A 23,448-nucleotide genomic window follows, 5' to 3' on the forward strand; every position below is an offset into this window, starting at 1 on the left:
CATCGACAGATCAAGACGTGTTCCTTACAAAATATATACTACCTTCAATGCCAGCAGATGGTTCAGTCGACAGTTTTCGTCGTCTGCTGACTAATTCGCGGGTGATATGGGGGTAACAGACGAGAAAGGTGACACGGGGACGTGCAGACGACCAGGCGGACATGCAAATCGATCTAGCTGGGGGTTGAAAGGTTCGTTGCAGGGGCAACTAGCTGAAATTACTCAATCTATAGATCCAAACCAATCTAATAACTATGACACCCTCTCTATGTGCGGGTTTCTGTATGTGAAATGTGACGCTTACATAGTCAATATGACCAAAATATCATTTTCGCGAAATGGTTTCATATATAAATTTATCGACTGAAGCAAATTTGAAGATTTTTTTATTTTTTATTTTTGGTGTGTGTGTGTGTGTGTGTGTGTATGTGTGAAACTAATGACTCACCGAAAATAGCCGAGTTTTTCTTTAGAATTATACCATTTTGATTTTTTTTTTAAATAACAGTCGAGATGAAATTAAGAATATTATGTAATACGGATCCACAGAATGCCGCCCTCTCATCTGAACTTGTTGGGAGAAATACATCAACATTTTTCTATTTAAAAAATGGATGAAATGCATGACACGATAAAACAAATATTAACCTGCTCGTTTTACACATCAAAGCAAAAAGTAGACATGTATGTCGGATGAGTTTGTACCAAGAAAACATCATTAAGGGCAGGTTTGTTTCCTAAGACACGAATTAGAATCGACCTTAAGTTTGCTCGACCTTTCCGTTAGTAAGGCGAAACTTGTATGACATGTGTCTGTTGTTTAGATAAAAGACGTTGACTGAGAGGGTGTTTAGAGCACTCCAACCAACCACGAACTCTGCACTTTAACATATAGGATATACATAGTTTGGAGAAAAGAGACCACATGGGGGCATTTTACATGAAAATTTAGTTTCACGAGTAAATCTGTCAAGAAAAAAAAATGAACTTTTAGATTTATGGCATATTTAGATTTATAGTGTATCTGAAGGCTTGTTTAATTTCATTTTTGTTGTCGTATTCTAGATCGAGTGTTTCATACTTTTTTGAAAGGTACTTTATGTATGATATTTGTTCCATGAATTTTACACCGGTGTGTTCCATGAATTTTTACACCAGTAAATACTAATGTTAGTACAATATTCGTGTCTGTATGGATACAAGAGCCAGACAGAAATTTCAAGTTCAATTGCATCAAATTAGTGAAGGAAATCTTCCTCAACATTCAGGACACTCCAAGTGTATTCAATGAATTATGATATCTAATATACGTTGAATAAATCAGAAAAAGTTGAAATCAAGGTGTAAACTGTGAAATTGTTCACGAGCATTAAACTGAATCGTAATCCAGCATTTAAATTCTAATTATAAAGTAAAATGAATCATGAATATATATTTTATGCAAAGTTGTTTATTTTTACGTGGCAATTTTGATCTATAGACTGATCCCCACCCTTATTTAATTTTCACTTTTTGCATGTCAAGAAGTCTAAGACAATTTTTAAGTCATTCATTTTTACGGCCCTCTCCCTCTCATCATTGAAGAACGATGCTACATGTCTGTCGTTTTGTCACAAGTCATGATAGATTATAATGCAAATTAGATTCCATTCCTCAGAAACACGTGTAATTACTTCTAGCGCCCCCCCCCCTCCCCCCATCTCCCAGTATATCTCAGTTGTTCTACCATCATAAGTCTATTTCACAATGAGGCAAAGAGAGCACTCCCTCCACAATAAAATTTTATAACAATTATTATAGCATTCATATGCTGCAGACTATGATGTGTTCCCCTGACCCAGTTTAACGCCCAATGAGAGGCAGTATGCTACGATAACAGAACAAACGTGCACATATTTCTCACAAAATAAAGAACAAACCCACTGAACTTGCGTGATATTTCTACATTTTTGCGTAGTATTTCTGTTAATTGCCTTTTTTGTATGTAACGTAGGTAGTTTTAGACAGTGTAAGTAAATTAGTATTGGTCTTTAAAGTATACGCAGAGACTACCATATTTCATGTACACTTTCTATAGGCCATCTGGCCTTATTTCATTTTACACACAAGTGAATTCTTATCAAGAACATCTTTAGTTACAATAGTATAATGAAATTATTTCATGTGCTTAGTCTCCAGTATCAACTGGTAAAAACAGCCTACACAAAGAAGAGCGCGGCATGTGTAATGGACAAAAGCCACTCTACTGACCCAAATACCAGCTAGACGCTATACCCAATAATTTATACTACAAATCAGTATTGGCCTGATCATTATCTATATTGTTGATTTATCAAATACTTCATACATGTATTAATTCATATGATCATGAAATGCATCGAATCGAACAGAGCAGTTGTAAGCGCGAAGTCATCAAGTTGGTACTGTGTATGAAAGAACAATAAAATTATGTGACATTTCAGGTCGATATCGATGATGGTTAAACTTTGTATGCTGATGTTGCATGTAAAGCAGAAATTCCTGGTCGATTCTTCCCTGATTTTCAACAAATTAAAATGCTAATACGTCGAGATGTTCGTATCAGCTCCATATCGGGAAAGGAAATTGACGGATTGTGGAGTCATTTTAAACTCTGTCAATCCATCTATCTAATCTATATACACAGAAAATCAGCTTAGCTTCGTGTGTCACAAAGCTACTCTACTATAGTCACTGCGCGGTTTTGTGTATTGAGTATCGACTGTAACACGTCGCCACGCTGTATTATGTAATAGTACAAGGATACGAAATGTCAGGGTGATTAAAATGTAGACCAACTCGTCTTCGTCATCATCATTAATGATGACAACTCGTGTAGAGGAAAGAGAGAGCGATGTTCTTCAGAGGATGAACACGAATTTAAAAGAATTCAAAATGAAATGGGCTTCTAGAAGAAGAAGAAGAAGAAGAAAAGAAGAAGAAGAAGAAGAAGAAGGAGGAGAGAGAGAGAGAGAGAGAGAGAGAGAGAGAGAATTACTTCAATGATATATCTGCTGTCTATGGTATCTACATTTACATAGATACGGTAGTAAAGACAAAGTAAAATCACAGGAAATGTTTCGTCCGCATACCTTAACTCTTAAAATCATTATAGTAATGAAATTATGGGGAAATTAGAGAATATCTCGTGCGGTGCCACGTTTACAATCTGGTTAGGTTTACATAGGTAATAATAGCTTAACACACAGCATAAACAGAGTGGATCCGTCGTGAATGAATTGTGAAATAACGCGAGGTCAGACCGAGCCTATGGCGAACCTTTGGCACCGTCAAGATTTTGTCACGCACCTCCTTTAAAGGAGTAATTATATTGTGAAAAGTCGTTTAAAAAATACGTTTATAAAGGGTGAAGAAAAGTAGTCCCGATCTCCAAACTGAATGTACTTATCAATGGGTTGGAATGCGCTTTTAAATAAAGAAAGACATACATGAATGAAAACGGGAATGTTGTATTTTTTTTTAGTAGTCTGTGACCTGATTTGGGATGAATGGGTCCGTTGTTTTCATACACTTGCTATCTCGTAGAGACTTTGTATTGTGGTTTGTCTAAGGGACAGTAAGGATGGTACTTGTGGTGAAATAATTTTCGTCTAGTCTGCTAATTAGAAATAGAGAGAAAAGAAAATTTTTGTTATGTCTTGTATCTAAATAGAAGTAAAGAGATTTTTTCTTGTGTCTTGTATACTAAATAGGCCTAAAGAGAAAAAACAACTCTTGTGTCTTGTCTGCTATATAAAAAAAATAGAGAAAAGGATTTTTTTGGTCTTGTCTGCTGAATACAAATAAAAAAAGGAAAATTTTCTTATATCTTGTCTGCTAAATAGGAAAAGAGAGAAAGGGGAACTATTATTATGCTTTGTCTATTGAATAGAGAGATTTTTTCTACTCAATTCCCATGTTTATCTCTCTCTCTCTCTCTCTCTCTCTCTCTCTCTGTATGTTCATATATGAATCAACTATATATCCATGAATGTACAGTGTACACGTATAGATATTCTATAGAAATAAGAATTGTTCATACACAATCTATAATATTTCTACTTTTTACATATTTTTTTCAAAATTAATTTGATATTTTCTATTGCATGTTTGGATATATAGAAACAGATCTTGTGTCGATAATTCATTGATAATCTTTAGAATTTAAAAGTACAGAAATTGATCGAGGACTGCAGAATCAGATTAGATCGAAAAAGAGAGATCGTGAAAACCGCAGATCTTTTTTTAAAATGACTCACGGTACAATATGTTGTTTCCTTGTGTTCTGTGTGATTAACGGTTGAAAGGGGCAACCGAATTATCAGAATATGAAAACTGATAGACCGCAGGTTATAAAATCAATTTCTGATGAATGAGTAAATGCGCCCTCTCTCTCTCTCTCTCTCTCTCTCTCTCTCTCTCTCTATAATTCTCTCACACACACACACACATACTCAAAAGAGAGAGAGAGAGAGAGAGATAGAGAGAGAGAGAGAGAGAAAGAGAGAGAGAGAGAGGTTGTAGTTGCTGAGCCGTCATGTGAAAAACAGACGGCATGTGATAAAACGTTTATACTTATGATTGACTGGTTGATATAAAAATGATTCATTCTTAGATAAAAAAATAAATAAAAGTCCTCCAAGGAATGTAGCAAGAGATGGGTGAACGGAGCACCAACCATTGTTCAGCACGAGAACGAGACAATGGATATTGGTTGTGTGGGATAGAGAGAATGTTCATGTGTTGCATTGTTTTATAGGACGGCGGTTAGATATATCATACTAACCGTACCATATGTACTCTCTTCTACAAAATGAATAAATTACACACACGCCCTCAATGCTCGACACACCACGACTGTATTGTGCCATACTTCTATACATCTGTCTGTCTGGGAGACGGAATAAAAGCTGTGTCTGATTATTACAGAAATAATTCAGACTGCCCGAAAATACACACAGCGGAAATACTATTCACGTTTATTTTCCACAGACTATCAGACAATACTTTGATTTATTGGTTTATCCAGAATTATACACGTGCATAAACAAATGACATAGAATACAATGCATAAATACATGTACTGTGGTTGTATTATCAAAGTGAATTTAAAGTTAATCAGTTTCCTCTAATCTGTAAATTTTCAAGCTTCACTTGTATAGTACTTAACACATTGTCTCTATATACCAGTGTAAAAATGGTGATGAGATTTCAAAATAAATCATTCATTGATTATAAACTCTCTCTCTCTCTCTCTCTCTCTCTCTCTCTCTCTCTCTCTCTCTCTCTCCCCCCCCTCTCTCTCTCTCTCTCTCTCTCTCTCTCTCTCTCTCTCTCTCTCTCTCTCTCAGAAACCTAACCGTACCCCCTAAACGAAGTATTCAGGATAAGTAGGAACTACCTTGTCTAGCCGTTCGGTTCAGAGTTTTTAAAAGCTATTCTTAGTCATCTGTTGAAGCGAATTGATTTTAACTTACATCAATGGTGAATTCACAAGGGTCGTCTCAGATATTGATTTTGGGGTCATAAGGTCAAGGGGCAGATCAATAGGACATCGATAAAAACAAACCAGTTTACTTAAAGAGTGATAAACCTCTAATGGAGATGATAACTCCTATATTGAATTGGGAGTCAAAAAGTCAAAGGCCAAATAAAACGGGCATGCACACAATAAAATGGTCAAGAAGTTCTAATACCAACTCTGCCATTTCTTTAGGGGTGAAAAGTCAAGTGAATTTGAGGACAAAAGTTCAAATACGTCTGCCCAGCGTCCATGCAGTTAAAAAGTTTTAAAAGTTATAATTTCATTACGTGCTGGGGTTAATTTCAATTGTTTTCAACAGGGAAACGAATATTTCTTTCCACACCTAGAGTGACCAAATTAAACACACAGACTGGTCGTGGGATGAGGATAATTAATATTAATTTTTTGGGTCGAAGGTCAAACTATTTCTGGGTCATAATCAAGTAATTCCCCTTTTCCATTCGGAGTCACTTTACTTCCCACACAGACTGTTGTAGGATGATTCTGACCCCTAGCGATTTTAATCGATTTACAAAGATATGCGGGGGTATTAGTCCTATTAGGACAGTTGTACATACCAGCTTAAAAGTAATTTAGGAGAAGGAGTTAATTTAGCAGCATGCACTTGTTTTGGCTGTATAGATCAGATTTTCACCTGAACTGCGTCGCATGCACATGCATGGTATCATGATCTTATCTGGTCTGAAACGCCCCATTGAGGAGATAATTATTCTGCTTTATGACGTCTTCATTGGTATTAGCCCCCGACATGGCTTATTTCCCTTGTCTCCTTCATCAGATAATTAAAGCTTTCACACTGCAAGGAACTCACCCAAGAGTTTTTTTTATTCTTTGGTGTCCCATTGTGTTTCTATATACGTTAATCAGCTGATATTTTATGTCATTACTAATTCTATATAGTTGCAGATACTTTATGTCATATGGTTATGCAAGGTGACATGTTGATGTCGGTAAGGTGTGGGGGCGTGATTCTGAAGGATTTTTCAATACCAAGGTGTGTGTGTGTGGAGTCTTGATCCGCCCATGGGTCATAGAATGTTCTACTAGATAACTACACGTCAAATGAAAACAAAGAACGTTATTAATTAAGGTTTGATAAAATTGATACAATGTATTTACCCATGTCAAAATCCATTTACATGCCATGAACAGTAACTCCGTCGTTCTGAAAATGATTTTGGCTGCAAGAGTTATCTATATTATAGGGCGCCAAATTAACATAAACTCAAACAAGTTAAGATATTTTTAATTATTGGAAGAATTCATCAATCCAATTATTGCTCGCAATAATTCAGAATTGAAGATATCACATATAATTTATTATTTGAAGAGATATTTATATACCAGTACTAATCAATAATTACTAGCATTTAAAGATCTCTTCAAGAATTGTTGCGCGCATCATTTGAATTTAATGATAGTCTTAAAATGATTAAAGATATCTTCCATCATTTGAGTTTATGTTAATTTGACGCTCCATATCATATAGCTCTAACTACTACATAAACACCATTTTCAAATACATTTTTAAGTACATATATACATGTATCATATGGATATATATAGTACTAAGAAAACCCACTATATTTTGGCAGGTGCCTTTATTCATCCTATCATTCTTTTAATTTACACTGTTTCGTGTCCAGGTTAAGAGCCTTGTTGCTCTTTGTATACACATTCAAGATACGCTGAATGAATATTTACCAGTATGTAAATTGTTTGTTAGTCAGACTTAGTGTATCTAATTTAAGAAAATATGATCCTTCAAAGTTAGATTAAAGAAACTGTCCCTATCTCAAGCCCCAGCTGGAAATCACTATAGTGACTGTAAACAGTGCAAAGCCTTACACCGGGGCTAGAAGTGCTACATACGCACTCTACACATTCCGTTGTTTAGATATATAAAAGTGGCCGCTGGTTATGATAAGTGTATTTTTGCCAATAGATCTACTCAGAAAACCAATGACGTAAGCACATGGAGACAAGAGGTTTGTTGGTCGATTTTAGATCACTAATGGCGCTGATGAATTTTAGATATTCTGATTACGCCCCTAAATAATCAGAATTTAACCATATACTGTGGTTTCTACTCTACTTGAACAAAATGATATCGGGATCGAAATACATTTTTATTTTGACTCGTGTTTTCTCGTATCTTTCCGTTGAGGTTCACGACCCCAACTTCGGAATATTTCCCGCGAAAACAGTCACGTTGGCGAGGTTCATTGTTTTGGTAGGAAAGCTACAAGAAAGACAAAATAATGGCAGTAAGTGCATGTATTTAGCGAATATTAAGCCCGGTAGTAGTATTTCAGTTCTTTTAACAGTTTTACAGTAGAATGACAGCTAATATAAGGAGATCTAAGAGGTATTCGTACGGGAAGTGCTGTATGCAACAGGGATTGGAAATGTATGGCATGACTTCTGAATGACTTATAAATTGCGATCACAATATTCTTAATAGGTTTATATTTGTATCATTGCCTTTAGTGGGACATGTGGGTCTAGATCTAAATCGATCAGTGGGTAATTTTATCAGTGACCACTGACTTTCTGAGCATATTTCATGTTTTAGAAACCGGGTCAGATTATTTTTTGGCATTGCCTATGAAAATAGTTTTATGATGATGTTATTAGATTGAAACACCAGTATGTTTGACCATTCCTATAAGGATAGTTTTATGATATATTGATTATTGTATTTGTTCAGGAAGATACATCTTCAGACCCCTTTTCTACTGCTACCAGTCCAACTAGATCTAGGGGGCGTCGCACTGACCCTTTAACTTCCAGCCCAGGAAGGGACCTACCTCCATTCGAGGATGACTCCGAGTTGATGGGGGAAAATGTTGGAGAGGAGGAAGAGGATGGAGAAGAACTGTTCGGGGATAATTTGGAACAGTAAGCATCCTAGATAGAATGTTCTATCGTTAAAATGATAATGTCCTACGGACCCGATTTAACAATAGAATGCGTCCTATATACCTGCAATGTAGAAAAATGAAAATTGCACACAGTGCATGTTTCGGTAAAATTATGTAACACATCACTCATATGCATTTTGGAAAGTTACCTTAACGACCCACTTGCCCTTAAATCCATTTTAATTAGTTGAATTTGAGGATGTAAACCCACGAGTTTAAATTTCGCTGCTAACACCTTCCATTTTACCGGAACTTGTCATTGCGTATGCGCACAGCGTGAAATACTGAATATTAATGACGTTCCAAATATGGAGATATAGCCTTTTACGGAAAATGCTACTACGCTCATTACTACTTCGTTATTTGACATGAAAATGAATTTAAAGTTTGAAATAAACGTTAGAAATCGAGAAATATATGTTAACTAAATATTGTAACATGGGATTGAAGTAATATTCTCCCTATATAAACTTTTGCTGAAATTTGATTTCATTGATAAAGAAAATTAACCAGAGTGCACTGAGGCATGCAGGAATTATGGGAAAACAGTGGATGCTTCAGAAAATGGCGGGTACGGATGAAGCCATCAACATTCCTAATTTCCTTTAATGGTTTATATGATCTCATAATCAAAATGGAATCCAACAATTGCATAAGCTGTGGAAAAACTTTTTCATGTTCCAAAAAACCTGGAAACAAGAAAAGTCTGACTTCTAAATTGGTTAAGATTGACAGAACTGTGAAAAATGTTTTACAGAAAGACTTAGGGGTAAAGACGCAGCAGATTGTCAACTTTCTGTCTCCACACCATGTGTAGAAACCGGTTTTTTTCACACCAATGCCTTATATGGTAGTGGGCCGTTCTTATTTGCAAATTAGGTAAGCGTTCGTTTTTCGAAAACAGCAGGGTGTTCCGATGGCAGTTTCTGGTAAAATGGCAGTCAGTTCGAATCGAGAAAAGTGACATTTCAAAGTGTTGAGTTCACAATATTATTATACGATTTTTTACAGTGTTAAGGACTTACAAATTACCAATGAGGTTAGTTGTATATAAATTTAACTTTAAATGTACGCGTTTATTCTTTGATAAGTTTAAAATCGTTTTGGAGCGATACCGCAATTTTCTGCTACATTACGGGTATATGGGAGGTATTCTAACTGTGGTGAGGGCCTGTCCCGAGACACAGTTATATTATTCTAACTATAAGCATCCCCCTTCCCCCGAAGATATCTTCAGCAAAAATGAATATGTTTTAAAACATTAGGATATTATAGATAAACAGGGTTCAAAATTAACTTTTTCAAGCCCTAGTCCGGACTAGTGACTATCGATGTTTACTAGTCTGCAAAGCATATCACTAGTCCGTCCACTGTAGGGCTGAAACGACACGCCCCCTTCACGATACGATACATATTGCAATACTTATGTCCCGATTCAATACTTTCAATACAATACAATTTACAGAAGAAACCAATGTTAACGTTGAAGAAAAGTTTAATTACCAAGATTTACATTCATAATTTTAAAAGCAAAATGTTTCCAAATTGCCAAATGGTAAGATGCATGTTGGCTCTGTAGTTTATATTGATAAAGTTTATTATTATTTTCGTAAGACTCAAGGTAAACAACAGTCTGAATGTTATTTGACACTATTTCTTCCTTCATGCAGGTAACAAAATCATTACAGGCCGAACCTGATGTATTTTACTGAACCAGTTTATAATAAACGTATTGCACTGAAAATCGAGGCAATGAATTGAACATTGAATCGAGGGTTTATATTGAACAGTATCGATATTTCGGTGAATCGTTTCAGCCCTACCGTCCAGTATATCATATAAAATGATCCCAAAATTTCAATAGTATTTAATCAAACCAAACACATCACAGTTGCAAACAATTCATTTTCTGACACCTACAGAAGAAAAAGACCATCATACTTTATTTTGCATTCAAGATCTTCAAAAGCAAACAGTAACCTCTGAGTTAATCACATAACCCCTTTTATAAGCATGCATTCGAGATCCACATTCCCGTTGTTTTCGTGCTCAGTTTAGAGTCACAAGAGTTGAAATTCGCTCGATTGACCAAGCCATGAGTTATATGTTACTAACTCCTGTGTTAGAGTTGCGAATGCTGAGAACATGTGCATATGAATGTCTTCTTCGACCACACTATTTACAGAGGTGGTGTGAGTTCTTTCACCTCGACCCCATTCTCTTGATGCGTAACTGACATTCAGAATTTGTGCAAAGAACGACGATCTCGAATGCACTTTATATGTTTGGAAGATCAGCATGTCATTGTAGTGCAAACACTGAACTATGCAGGTAATCGACCATAAGTGCAAACATCTAAGAGAGTAAGACAAATTTGCTAAAATCTTAACCAATTCAAGATTGAATTCAAGTTTGATTTCCGGATTTTCACTAGTCTGTACGGACTAATGCTATAAAGAGTTTACTAATCTGACATGTTTTTACTATTCTTGGACTTATGGACAAGAGGTAATTTCGAACCCTGGATATACTCTTCTACACAGCACTTAAAAATCTGTGTAATCATGGTAATTTTTAACTTCTCAGTTTGTGGTCAAACAGTTGCAAATTATTTTTTAGCAACTTGGTACATTATGATGATAATATGAAGAGTAATTTATACATATTGTGGAGATTTGTAATTTTTCATACCTTTCTTTTCTCTAGGGATTATCGAGTCATTCCAGCTCTGGACAGGTATGACCAGGAGGGTTTGGATGAGGATGATTACTCAGAATTATCAGAAAATCAGCGGCAGGCTGCGGAAAGAGATATGAGGCAGAGGGATAGAGAGGAAGGGATCCTGACTGGGCGAATGAGGAGGGGGCTTATGTATGGTTAGTAAATGTGAATTTTGTTTTTAATGTGGTTTTATGTGGACAAAACATGAAAGGATGTCCAGAGCTGCCAACCCTCACGATTTTGGCGTAAGGCTTACGATTTTAGGGCCGAAAATACGCCTTACGATTTCACTATATATCTTCCGATTTTCGTTTAGTTGACATTTCAAAAGTTTTAGAGCTGTCCGTCATTGGTTTTTACTTTTACAATAAACAAGCCATAGTCGTTACTACGTTTGTTTGCATAGTCTATATATATATACAAAATCTCAATCATTTTAATGCTTTGAAATAAACAATATGGCAGCTGCTTCTAAACGTAAGGCATGCATTGATGGAAATAACAATAATAATCTCCCAAAGAAGAAAACCGAATGAAGCCAGAAATTCAAAGAACAATATGCAAGTAAACATCTAAGTATATTCGTTTCAAAGTCAGAAAGTGGGAGTTTGTATGCTAAGTGTACAATCTGTTTGACATACTTCAACATTTCTCACGGCGAGGAAAATGACATTAAAAAATTTGCGTGAATAACTGACACAGTAACTGAAAAATTATGATTTGTTCTTATGTAGCAAGATTTTGTACACAAGTTTTAGAAGGTAAAATGAATAAAAGATGTATAAAATTAGACTTTCTGCAGTTCTAAAATCATTTAATGCTTGACAATTAGTATGTCTAAATTCATTAAATTTGGATTTGAAATATGCCTAAAATTGCTCAGGTTACATATTTATTCATAAAAGTTCTCCAGCGGCAGGAGGCCTTAGGCGGCCCCTGACCCCTGCCTTACTATTTTCCATTTCATGATGTTGGCAGCTCTGGATGTCGAGCACTTGAAGCAGTACACTGGTATTTGTAAGTCACCTGAATCTCTCCGTATCCCCTTGTGCAACTACAGGTAACTCTCGAATTATCGCCACTCAATTCATCGCCATTTTCGTTATAACGCCGCATTTTTCTAGGAACATTTTTTCTGTTACTTAAAACTCTCGTTAAAACGCCAAATTCGCTATCGCCATTTGCCACAGTGTTTTCATTACAAAAGTATATTTCACCGTGTTAATTATCTCGATAAACCGCCATAGGTGCACGTGGTCAGTGAAGCAGTAAATTGGTCATTATCGATCTTCGGCGTACACCTGGACAGAAGGATCCCAGTAATTGCTGTATTGAATAAACAAGAAAATCACTGGAGATGAACTGTAGTCAAGTTGTTTATACATCATAGAAACACATTTCAATTTAGCTATGGTTTCGCCACGAAAGAGGGTCCTGTTAAATTTCGACGAAAAAAAGCAAATCATTACGTACCAAGAACATCATCCAAAATGTACCCATCAGGATATTGCAAATCATTGTTTATGTGGTTTATGCAAGTAAGGACAAAAGATAACTCTTACATATAAAAGAACGGTAACTCTATTTCTTCAAGATGGCGGTAATTCAATTCATCGCCAAATTCGTTATAATGCCATAATTTCATAAAAACAAAAGGTGGCGGTTTATCGAGAGTTGACTGTAGTTGCAAAAGGGATGTATATCATCGTTAATGTGTATTTGTGTGTGTAAGGTTGTAGGCAAATTTCGGAGAGAACCATAAAACTGACAAAGATCACAGTTTGCATACTTTTTTGGCATTGAATGAGGAAGAACCCTATTGATTTTCAAGGTCATTGATAATGTATGAACAAGTTAAGTATTGGCTTGTGCTTTCCTTGTGACACTGGTCTTTCGATCCTACAGAGGTAATTTTCGTGATGTAACGGATTGTGTATTTGGCGTTTTATTTAACATTTTTGTACATAAATCATTTTCTCACTTGAATTTAAAACTGTCTAAACAGTACAGAAGTTAACCTTTTGACTTCCATGCGTTTGAATAGCTTTATCATAAAGTTTGTATGTTGCTGTATAATGCCCGAGAGACGGAGTAACTTGTGATCTGATAGAGTATGCAGTTTTTCGTATAGTAGAGGATATTGCATCATAGATAAGATTAAAGTGCTATTTGAATAATTTGCCAATACTTGTTTCTTTTACAGAAGAGTCTGATGATGAAGATGATGCAGCGCCCAGGAAACGAAGAAGAGCTGAGCGGGCGGCTGAAGGAGAGGTTGATGATGAAGAGGTAGGAAGTATTGATATTTAACACAGTTTTCAAATAATTTAAAGATTTTTGAAATTTGAACTTTTGGAACTCTTTCATTCTTGTGTAATGACTTGGGTTTACCAGATTTGGTTTAGCATTGAAAAACAGTGTTTTAGTGTTAGTAAGGGCTCTCTAATCAAATCAGTTATAACTCTGATTGCTATGCAGGTGACTTAACATACAGATAAATGATTGTAACACATTTAAATTTGCATCACATGCTAAAGTTCCTATGCAAAAATAAATTCAACTCCCCCCACCCACCCAAATGTGAAGTTTCTTCTCGTTTTGTGAAACTGGAAATCGCTTCTGGTGCATTGTCATAGAGAGAACATTTAGTAGTTAAATATTGTAAAAATAAAGTTGAATTTAGAATTTGTGTTGCAGATGATAGAAAGTATTGAGAACCTTGAGGACATGAAGGGGCACTCAGTCAGAGAGTGGGTGTCTATGTTAGGACCCAAGACTGAAATCAAAAACAGATTCAAAAATTTTCTACGGACATATGTAGATTCCAAGGGTCACAATGTGTACAGGGAGAAGATCAGACAGATGGTGGAAGGTAGGACACATTCAAATGGATGTCATCAACACAGACTAAATTTACTGTTTGACATAACATGTAGCTCTGGCCTAGTAACTGTAGATTCATAAATATTCGAGAGGATTTTGCCTTTCATATCTGAAAATTTGATGCATATACGATGTGTATTATATGTATATAAAAAGTTTGCATTATTTTGCTTGAAGTTTTCTCTTGTGCATTTTAATCTTTGGCTTGGAGGAGTATATACATCTCATTATTTTCTGTTCTGGTAGATTAACACTGAATTTCAGTTTTGTCAAATTAAATATTTCCCTATGGTATTTATTGTGAGGAATCTGAAGTAGTGCATTGAATTTAAATTTCTTGATTTGGGAGTACATCTCATTGATTAGAGTCATGACTTGTTTTCCTCTCTGTACAGCCAACAGAGAAAGCTTGGTGATAGATTACAACATGCTGGCTTCAGTAGAACAAGTGCTGGCCTACTTCCTACCAGAGGCTCCTGCTGAAATGTTGCTGAATTTTGATGAGGTAACACCACTTCTATAACATTGTTATACACTCCTGAAAGCAAAGTGTCAAGATGCCTTTTATCTGAAGATTTTCTGGGAGACTCTAGCGATTTTTTTCCTTATATAACTGGTACCGATGAACGGTATCATTCCCAATGCCAAAAACCATTGATTTTTCCCAATTTTGAGACTAAAAATTCCCAATTTACTTGCCGAAAAATAGACCGCTGACATCGTAACTTACTTAGTCTGTACAAGTTGTACAAGTTAACTAAAATGTTCACTTCCAGTATTAAATCGAAAGTACAGATCATATGGCAGTGCGCGTGTTTTGTAGAGCTACGACGATTCTAAAATGAGGCTACGATGATTCCTTATGTACCACAACAGCAAATATTACCGTAAAAAAGTTTTTAAAGGGATGACTACTTCTTGTTTTGTTCTCTTTTTTCTTTTCTTTTCGTTGAAATCATTTGCCGATACATTGGTAGAAAATTCCCAATTTGTTCAATTTTGGCGCTATTTTTCCCAATTGAATGGGTACCGGCACCAGTACCAGTGGGTAGAAAAAAATCGCTGGACTCGTTTTTGAAATGTTGTATGCTATATACAGTTTGTATAAAACTGTGTCCTAGGTATTTTCAGATTGATTCATTCAATTTTGAGAAAGTGGTGGTCATTAGTAGTTAAATTTTCATGGTATTTTTATACATTTTGTCAGTGTCTTCCCCACAAACAACTTTTCACCTTGTCCATCTTTTCATCTAACCATCTGCTATTTGAACAATTGATTCATGTTGGTGACCAAGATGCTATGTAGCGGAAGTGTTGGTCAGATTTGCATTTCCTTCTTGTTATACCATGACCGTTTCAAAAATTTGGGTTAAAACCTGCAACATGTATTCATGTGAAACATGATTAATGTTGCAACTTGTCTTCCTGGCGTTCAGCTACTACTGTGCTTCAATATAGATGAGGTCGGTGAATGTATTAGTCCTGTTACGATGAGTTTAGTTTTGTTATAAGTTTGCTTTGTCCGTGTTTGAGCAGAAATAAACATGGAAGATATGGCGGAATTCATATTGGGTGTCATAACAGGCATCAGATGCAAGGGATTAGATTTTAGGGAGGAGTGGATGATGTGATTTACCAGAAGTGGTGATTTATAAATTGTATTTTTTTCAGGCTGCCAAAGAAGTGGTTTTGAATATGTATCCAAAATATGAGAACATAGCTAAAGAAATTCATGTCAGAATAGCAGAGTTACCATTGATTGAGGAATTGAGATCATTAAGGTAACACTTCATCAAATGAGACAATGATGTGATGAATATCGATCAAGTAACTCTGGAAATGTGACAGTATGCATATTGATCCTATTGTAAGTGTACATACAAATGAATAGGAATGTCACAGAGGTACAATGCATTGTTCTTATCAAATTCTGTTGTGGTGCATTGATGCATTTTCCATTTTTCATCAGACAACTCCACCTGAACCAACTGATCAGAACCAGTGGCGTTGTCACGAGCAGCACCGGAGTCTTGCCTCAGCTGAGTGTCATCAAGTATGATTGTAACAAGTGTAATTACATACTGGGCCCCTTCTATCAGTCACAAAACCAGGAGGTCAAACCGGGGTCATGTCCAGAATGTCAATCCACTGGACCGTTCGAAATCAACATGGAACAGGTATGGCATGTGTATTAAAATATAAGCTTGTTTGAGACTCATTTGTTAGGAGACCAGTTCTAGACAAATGAAGTACCTAAATAAGAGATTGACGTCTATTGGAAAAATTCGTAATATGCAGAATATCGGTTCCCAAAAATTATCATTCAGAAGTTACAGTTTCTGGATTGTTAACATTGGGATAAATGAAGTCAGAAGTAAATATAGGGAGTATGTATTTCTCTGAATACAATGAACCCAATTATGTGTTTCACTCTGTATTTTCTGTTGATCTTGAATTCCACTAAGTATGATTTATATTACTTGACATTGATACTGAGGAATTCACCCATACTTGATGAATTGTTAGGAATATCACCCATTAAATTTGAAAATTATTTCAGAAAAATTCATATACTTGATGATTTGAAAGGTTTTGGGGGGGGGGGGGGGGGGTATCTATACAAGTACATGTAGTTGGGATTATTTTACATTCAAGATCTCATATTAAATTGTCAATTCATTCACACAAATGTTCCACGCATTTTCACATTCTTGTTTTTAATTTTTCAGACAGTTTACAAGAATTACCAGAGAATGACCATTCAGGAGAGTCCAGGGACAGTTCCGGCCGGACGTCTACCCAGGTCGAAGGATGCTATTTTACTGGACGATCTAGTGGACACGTGTAAACCTGGAGATGAAGTTGTAAGTTGGACTTGCATGTGAAGTGAAATGAATGAACTAGTACTGTAGATTTGCCTGCAAACAATGTGCACTGAAATATGAAAATCCTATTTGCCTAGTTGTTGAGTTGTGGTACTGTCTTACAGATTGAAATCTTTTTATTGAAGTATTTATACTTGTCAGAATGGAATTGTTGGTTAATGGTATGTCAGGTTTAAATATATATGTAAGGTTAGTTAAATGGTGGTGACTCTTGCAGGAACTGACAGGAATCTATCACAACAACTATGACGGATCTCTGAACACAGCTAACGGATTCCCCGTGTTTGCTACGGTGATCCAGGCAAACTATATCACAAAGAAAGATGACAAACTGGCCGTCAGTGCACTGACTGATGAAGACATCAAGGCCATTGTACAGCTCGCTAAAGACGAGAGGATAGGAGAGAGGGTAAGGATCGATATTCTGAATGAAGGTCTTCAAATCTTATGTTTACTCTCTCTTCCTCATGTGTACTCCGAGTTGAATTGTTTTGTTTCATGTATTAGAAAAGAAGAAAGGTTTACAAATCCCATGTTTATGGCTTGCCCCTCAAATGTGAAATAAGTGCAACACAAATTACCCCAGAATGAAAAAAAAATGCTGAAGCAATAATGTAAACCAACTTTTATTTGTGGCTACTGAATTTCGTAATTCACCTGTGGTAAACTGATTAAGTGCAAGTTATTTTCGTGATGGAGCATATGACCGACATTCATGGACTGGTTCGTGATGAGAAATATTCACGACGATGAGGGTCTTGCGAATCTTGTGAAATTTTCTCACACACGAATAAAAGTTGGGTTTATAGTATATCGCATGTCATATGTTATGTACATGTCATTCTGTTCTTTGAACAGATATTTGCCAGCATGGCACCGTCAATATATGGTCATGAAGACATTAAAAGAGCAGTGGCATTGTCAATATTTGGTGGGGAACCTAAAAATCCAGGAGGAAAGCACAAGGTCCGAGGTGATATCAACCTCCTTGTCTGTGGAGATCCTGGTACTGCCAAGTCCCAGTTCCTGAAGTATGTCGAGAAGACAGGGCCACGTGTGGTATTTACAACGGGTCAGGGGGCGTCGGCAGTGGGTTTGACGGCGTATGTACAGAGGAATCTTGTCTCCAAGGAGTGGACGCTGGAGGCGGGCGCCTTGGTGCTGGCTGACAAAGGAATGTGTCTCATTGACGAGTTTGATAAGGTAATTAAGGAAAAATAATTGCAGTAAATCATGATTATAGTGAACCTCCAGGGCCAGCAAAATACAAACTTTGTTATATCCAGTAACAGTCACGTTATTTTCCTTTTGTAGGGGAATGAGCATGATGAATTCGTAATTAGTGTGTTCATTAAAAGTGTGTTTTATTGTGTCTTGATATTGTTGGGGCTTCTTGTATTGCGAAACATGCATATGATATTTTTGTTGGATGAATGTATTCTAGAACAAATTAATTTTATCATACGACAGTAATTGAATTTCCTGAAAGTTCAGAAATTTTCTGTTCCAAAAATTGCATTATCCTGAAGAAGTGCTCTAGAATTTCCTTGAAGGGAATGCAAAGATTTGACTTTTCCTGCTATGTATTGGTAGATGAATGATGCAGACCGGACCAGTATACACGAGGCCATGGAACAGCAGACCATATCCATCTCCAAGGCGGGAATAGTCACCTCCCTACAGGCGAGATGTGCTGTACTGGCAGCTGCCAACCCTATTGGAGGGAGATACGATCCCTCGCTAACCTTCTCAGAAAACGTAAGGGTGATTGAGAATTAAAAGTGGTAGGATGTTGAACATATTTCTACAAATGAAGGTTGGAAAATTAAAATATGTTTTTGTTTGAGAAGGTAAACTTGATGTACTTTTCTTGAAATTTGAAATAAGTTTGTTTGAGAAGAGATTGAGGAATGTTTTACTTGAGCAGATTTCAAAAGCATGGTACAAAATTTTATAGGAAAGGAAACATTAAGAAGATTGCATACATTCATTGTAATTACAGGTTGACTTGACGGAACCTATCTTGTCCAGATTTGACATTCTGTGCGTGGTCAGGGACACAGTAGATCCTGTTCAGGTATCATTATAAAAACAGTGAACTGTATTGAAGGGAGTGGGGGGAGATAGAAAATTTGTAATTTTAAAAAATCAAAGTGGATTTTCTGAGCAGAATTCTTGATTCTTTCTTTTAGGATGAGAGATTGGCCAGATTTGTCACAGGAAGTCACATAAAGCACCACCCGAACGCAGCAGAAGTCGAGGCTGATGGAGATCTAGTAAGAAAGTTATTTAATACGGGAAAGCTTTTCTTTAACATACACTTCTAATGTAGATTTTGAAGTATGTTATTTTAGATGAAATGTTCAATGTGTACATGAATGTATATATAGATTTTATATCTGGTATCTACATTTGATTTAGTGTTGATGTGTCCTGTACAGTTTTTAAAGTCGTACACATAGTCTGGATGCACGTGTGGAGAATTTTGATTAAGTTATTTGAACTTGGAACAAATTACTGTCAATCACATTTATATGGAGATAGACTGGTATTAAAAAAATTTCAAGGATGTATTCCTGTATATAAAGATTAATGAGAATCTTATTTTTTGCCAGAGATAACTGAATTTAGGTGAAATTAATGTTTTAGTCAATAAGCTGTATTGAAAAGTGCATGTATAACGATTCACATGATGTGTTCTTCCTGCAGCACTCCCTGAACACAACCTCCACAGTGGAGACGATCCCTCAGGATCTGTTGAAGAAGTATATTGTATACTGTAAGAACAAGGTCCATCCCAAACTTCATCAAATGGACCAGGACAGAGTGGCCAAGATGTACGCAGAACTCAGGAGGGAGTCCATGGTAGGCTGTAGAAAGATTGCAATATTTTAAAGAATGTAATGTCGAAAGCGAGAATTAAGGAGTCCATACTGGGCGTAGAAAAAGTTGTGATGTTGAGTCATTTTATACATAAGAAAGATTGTGTAAAGTGTGTTAATCAGAGGGATGGGACAATAAGAAAAGTTAAGTATTAATTTGTATGATTTAGCAGAAAGACAGTCAAGCTAAAGAGATATGTTGACAATGCTACCATTAGGGCAAGTACATTTATGTGGTTGTGAATCCAGCTATTTTTTCATTGGGAGTGGATTTCACCACACAGCTACCCGGGCCAAATTAAATATTGAGCACTGCAATATGCAGGGGATCTAAAGACCAGGATGATATTTAGTTAATAATCCGTGAAAGTTCATAATCTCGAGTCAACAAGATAAAAAAAAAAGTAGATGCATGTGTAGGCTTGAATTTTCCCTGTCCATATTTTGAGATCTTGCTTCGCTTGCTATTGGAAATGGAGGAAAGGATTGCTTAATAATGAAAGTACAAGCTGTGCATTTATTTCATTTGACACTCATATTCTTAAACTTAGAATAGGTCCTGAATACCCCTTGCTTGTCGTAAGAGGTGACTGAATGGGATGGTCTTTCGGATGAGACCACAAAATCCGAGTTCCTGTGTCACAGCAGGTGTGGCATGATAAAGATCCCACCTGCTCATGGGATGTAAGCGCCATCGGCTTAAAGTTTGCAATCCTACACTGACAATGATGACGTCTCCATATAAATGGAAGAACGTTAAACAATATACAATCAATCAATCGGATTCTTAAACTTTAGATGAAGGTGTTCCTGAGGAGCACTGAAGACGGCTGTCTGATCACATTCTAAACATCATTTCTTTACAGTTCACAGGGAGTGTTCCCATCACAGTGAGACATATAGAGTCGATGATCAGAATGGCTGAATCTCACGCTAAGATGCACCTACGAGATTACGTCAACGAGGACGATGTGAACATGGCGATTCGTATCATGCTTGAGAGTTTTATCAGCACGCAGAAATTCAGCGTTACCAGGTCCATGAGAAAGGTACTGAACAATGCTACCAGGGTTCAAAATTAAATTTTTAGTCTGTATGGACTAGTGACTTTTGATGTTCACTAAATCGCCAAACATTTCACTAGTCTTTCCAGTATGTCATATATATAAAATAAGCCCATAAATACATTTTATTTGTAACCCCCTTTTATAAATGTACACATGTTTGGAAGGTCAGCATGTCATTGTCATGTAAACGCTTGACCATAATTTCAATCATCTAAGAGACTTGGACAAATTTGCTAAAATCTTAACCAATTCAAGATTGATAACAGGATTTTAGTGTCATTGAGAGTTTACTAGTCTGACATGATTTTTACCAGTCTCCGACTTGCACCCATAAGGTAATTTCGAACCCTGACTACACCAGTCTTCATGAAAACTCAGTGGTCCGAAGACCGAGGCCAGTTAATTTTACGGTCGGGTCAGTGAAAATTAAAAATGAGGAAGTCCGATGGGCTTGTAAACTTTTTGTAAGTCACATTAAATATAATGTTGGATTAAGTTATTCTAAAGGTCTTATTTGCTTAAATTTACCATCAAAATAAAAATTAATCAAAAAATAGCACATAAAGTAAAGTGTTTGGACATCGTGGTTTGTTTATTTTGTAAAGAACGATAACTATACTTGTAATTGTCAAGATAACTTGTACGTTGATCGCGTGAATATTAAACGAACAACTTGTTGAAACTACAAAAATGGCCGCGTTCTGTATCGCACCACACACTGGTAATTGCTGATTTATAGTATTGTCCAATTAAAATAAACTTCGTCAATTGCAGTTATCTCTGATTTTATGCAATTTCTATAGTTTTGAGAATTAATAAATCGTTTACATTTGATGTTTTTAGAGAAGGCTAGTCTGGCAACTTCCTAAGGTGCACTCGGGCTGTTTTTATGTTTGTAAAAAATACGTGAATTTGTAGTCTTGTTGTTTGTGGGCGAAGAGAGAGAAAATACCATTTACGGTGTTGTTTTTCTGGTATCGACAGAAAGGATGTCTTAGGGTAGATATGAATACGAGTAATAACCTTAGTTCCAGTAAATTAATTGTACAATTTTACCATGCATTCCATAATGTATGTGATAAACATATGAAAATTTAGGGGGCCAGTAAATTTCACTGTGGGCCAGTAAATTCAGACAGTTCACTGGTCCGACTGGCCAGCAAGTTTTAAATGTTTTCGTGAAGACTGCTACACTGATCAATCTCTAGGGATCATGTTGAAAGTCATTCAGTTATAAAAGGATGGTCACTATTTTATAAGTTTCAGTGACTAAAAGTGTTTTCTTTGTATCTTTATAATACGTAATAGTATGTATATTCAGAATATAGAAATGTATTATTCCACTAAATTAAGATTTCCTGTTGTAGACATTTGGTCGATACCTTGCCTTCAGGAAAGACAATAACGAATTACTTCTGTTTATCCTGAAACAACTGGCCCAGGACCAAATGACCTTCCAGAGGAATCGCTACGGACTGGAACAGGAACAGATTGAAATCTCCGAGAAAGATCTTGCTGACAAGGTGAGAATTCAATTTTTTTGTGTACGGAAATTGAACAACCAAACGACTTGAATTTCAATTTATAGCAGAAGTGTCGTGGCAAATATTGTCATCAACCCCATACCCTCCCCCTTGTTTATTAGTTATATTTGGCAGCAACAGTTTGTTTTTTGTAGGAATATTGCAAAGTTGAATGCAATTGCATATCAACTATGTTCAGTGTATGTCTAAATATATAAAGATGATTTGAAATAAGGACTATTTGTTTTGCAGGCAAGACAGATCAACATTTCAAACCTTGCCTCATTCTATGACAGTGAGATCTTCAAATCAAACCGATTCAGCCATGACTCAAAACGGAAAGTTATCATTCAATGTGTATAATGAAGAAAACTTGTGACATTAGTGAAAATTGAAACTTTGAAATTAGATTAAAAAAAGATTCACACAGTGTGAAGTTGTACTCTTGGCAGTAATTTTTGTAATGAGTGCTGAATATCAGAACTTTTGACAAAATTTTTTAAATAACAGTTGCTGTCTGAATTTTTGAATTTTTAAAATAACATTCATGGTCTGAAAGGTATGGATGTTTATAATGGGCTGTGCAGTAATTTTTTGTTTATAATCATGGATTATTTTTGTACCATGGGACATGAATTGACTTACTGAATGTATACATAGGATGTAAAGTTGTAGATATATGTATTATGTAATATTATTCTTGGCAACACGATTGTTGATGAGAATGTAACTTGTTTTGCTATAAAATGTATTATTGAGATGACAAGTAAGCATTAAATTTTTAGAAATGGAGGACATTGTCTGATGAGTGGAGTTATTTTGTGAATAGACATTTCATACTGTAAGCGATTAAGATAGAGTTTCTTGACACTTGTCTGCAATGGTCTTGCATAAATGTGGAGAGCTATGCTGTCAAAACATTGTCTGTTGTGAAATATTCATATTTTCAACTTCTGCCAGGAAGGCTCTGTAAAATCGCTGTATAAGTAATACTTGTAGA

General features: G+C 36.0%; 1 protein-coding gene across 1 annotated transcript; it reads left to right on the top strand.

Moving 5' to 3' along the window:
* Nucleotides 1-7,677: 7,677 nt before the first annotated feature.
* LOC125654786 (DNA replication licensing factor mcm2-like) lies at nucleotides 7,678-23,248 on the top strand. The gene is made up of 18 exons (XM_048884841.2): nucleotides 7,678-7,830; nucleotides 8,274-8,464; nucleotides 11,194-11,363; nucleotides 13,412-13,497; nucleotides 13,906-14,080; nucleotides 14,487-14,596; nucleotides 15,763-15,872; nucleotides 16,061-16,268; nucleotides 16,821-16,955; nucleotides 17,194-17,385; nucleotides 17,835-18,179; nucleotides 18,570-18,734; nucleotides 18,979-19,053; nucleotides 19,169-19,252; nucleotides 19,686-19,841; nucleotides 20,725-20,907; nucleotides 22,293-22,448; nucleotides 22,701-23,248. The coding sequence occupies exons 1-18, from the start codon at nucleotides 7,825-7,827 to the stop codon at nucleotides 22,809-22,811; spliced, it is 2,658 nt and encodes an 885-aa protein (XP_048740798.2). The 5' UTR covers nucleotides 7,678-7,824; the 3' UTR covers nucleotides 22,812-23,248.
* Nucleotides 23,249-23,448: the final 200 nt, after the last annotated feature.

Source organism: Ostrea edulis, chromosome 7, assembly GCF_947568905.1.
Source record: "Ostrea edulis chromosome 7, xbOstEdul1.1, whole genome shotgun sequence".
NCBI lineage: Eukaryota > Metazoa > Mollusca > Bivalvia > Ostreida > Ostreidae > Ostrea > Ostrea edulis.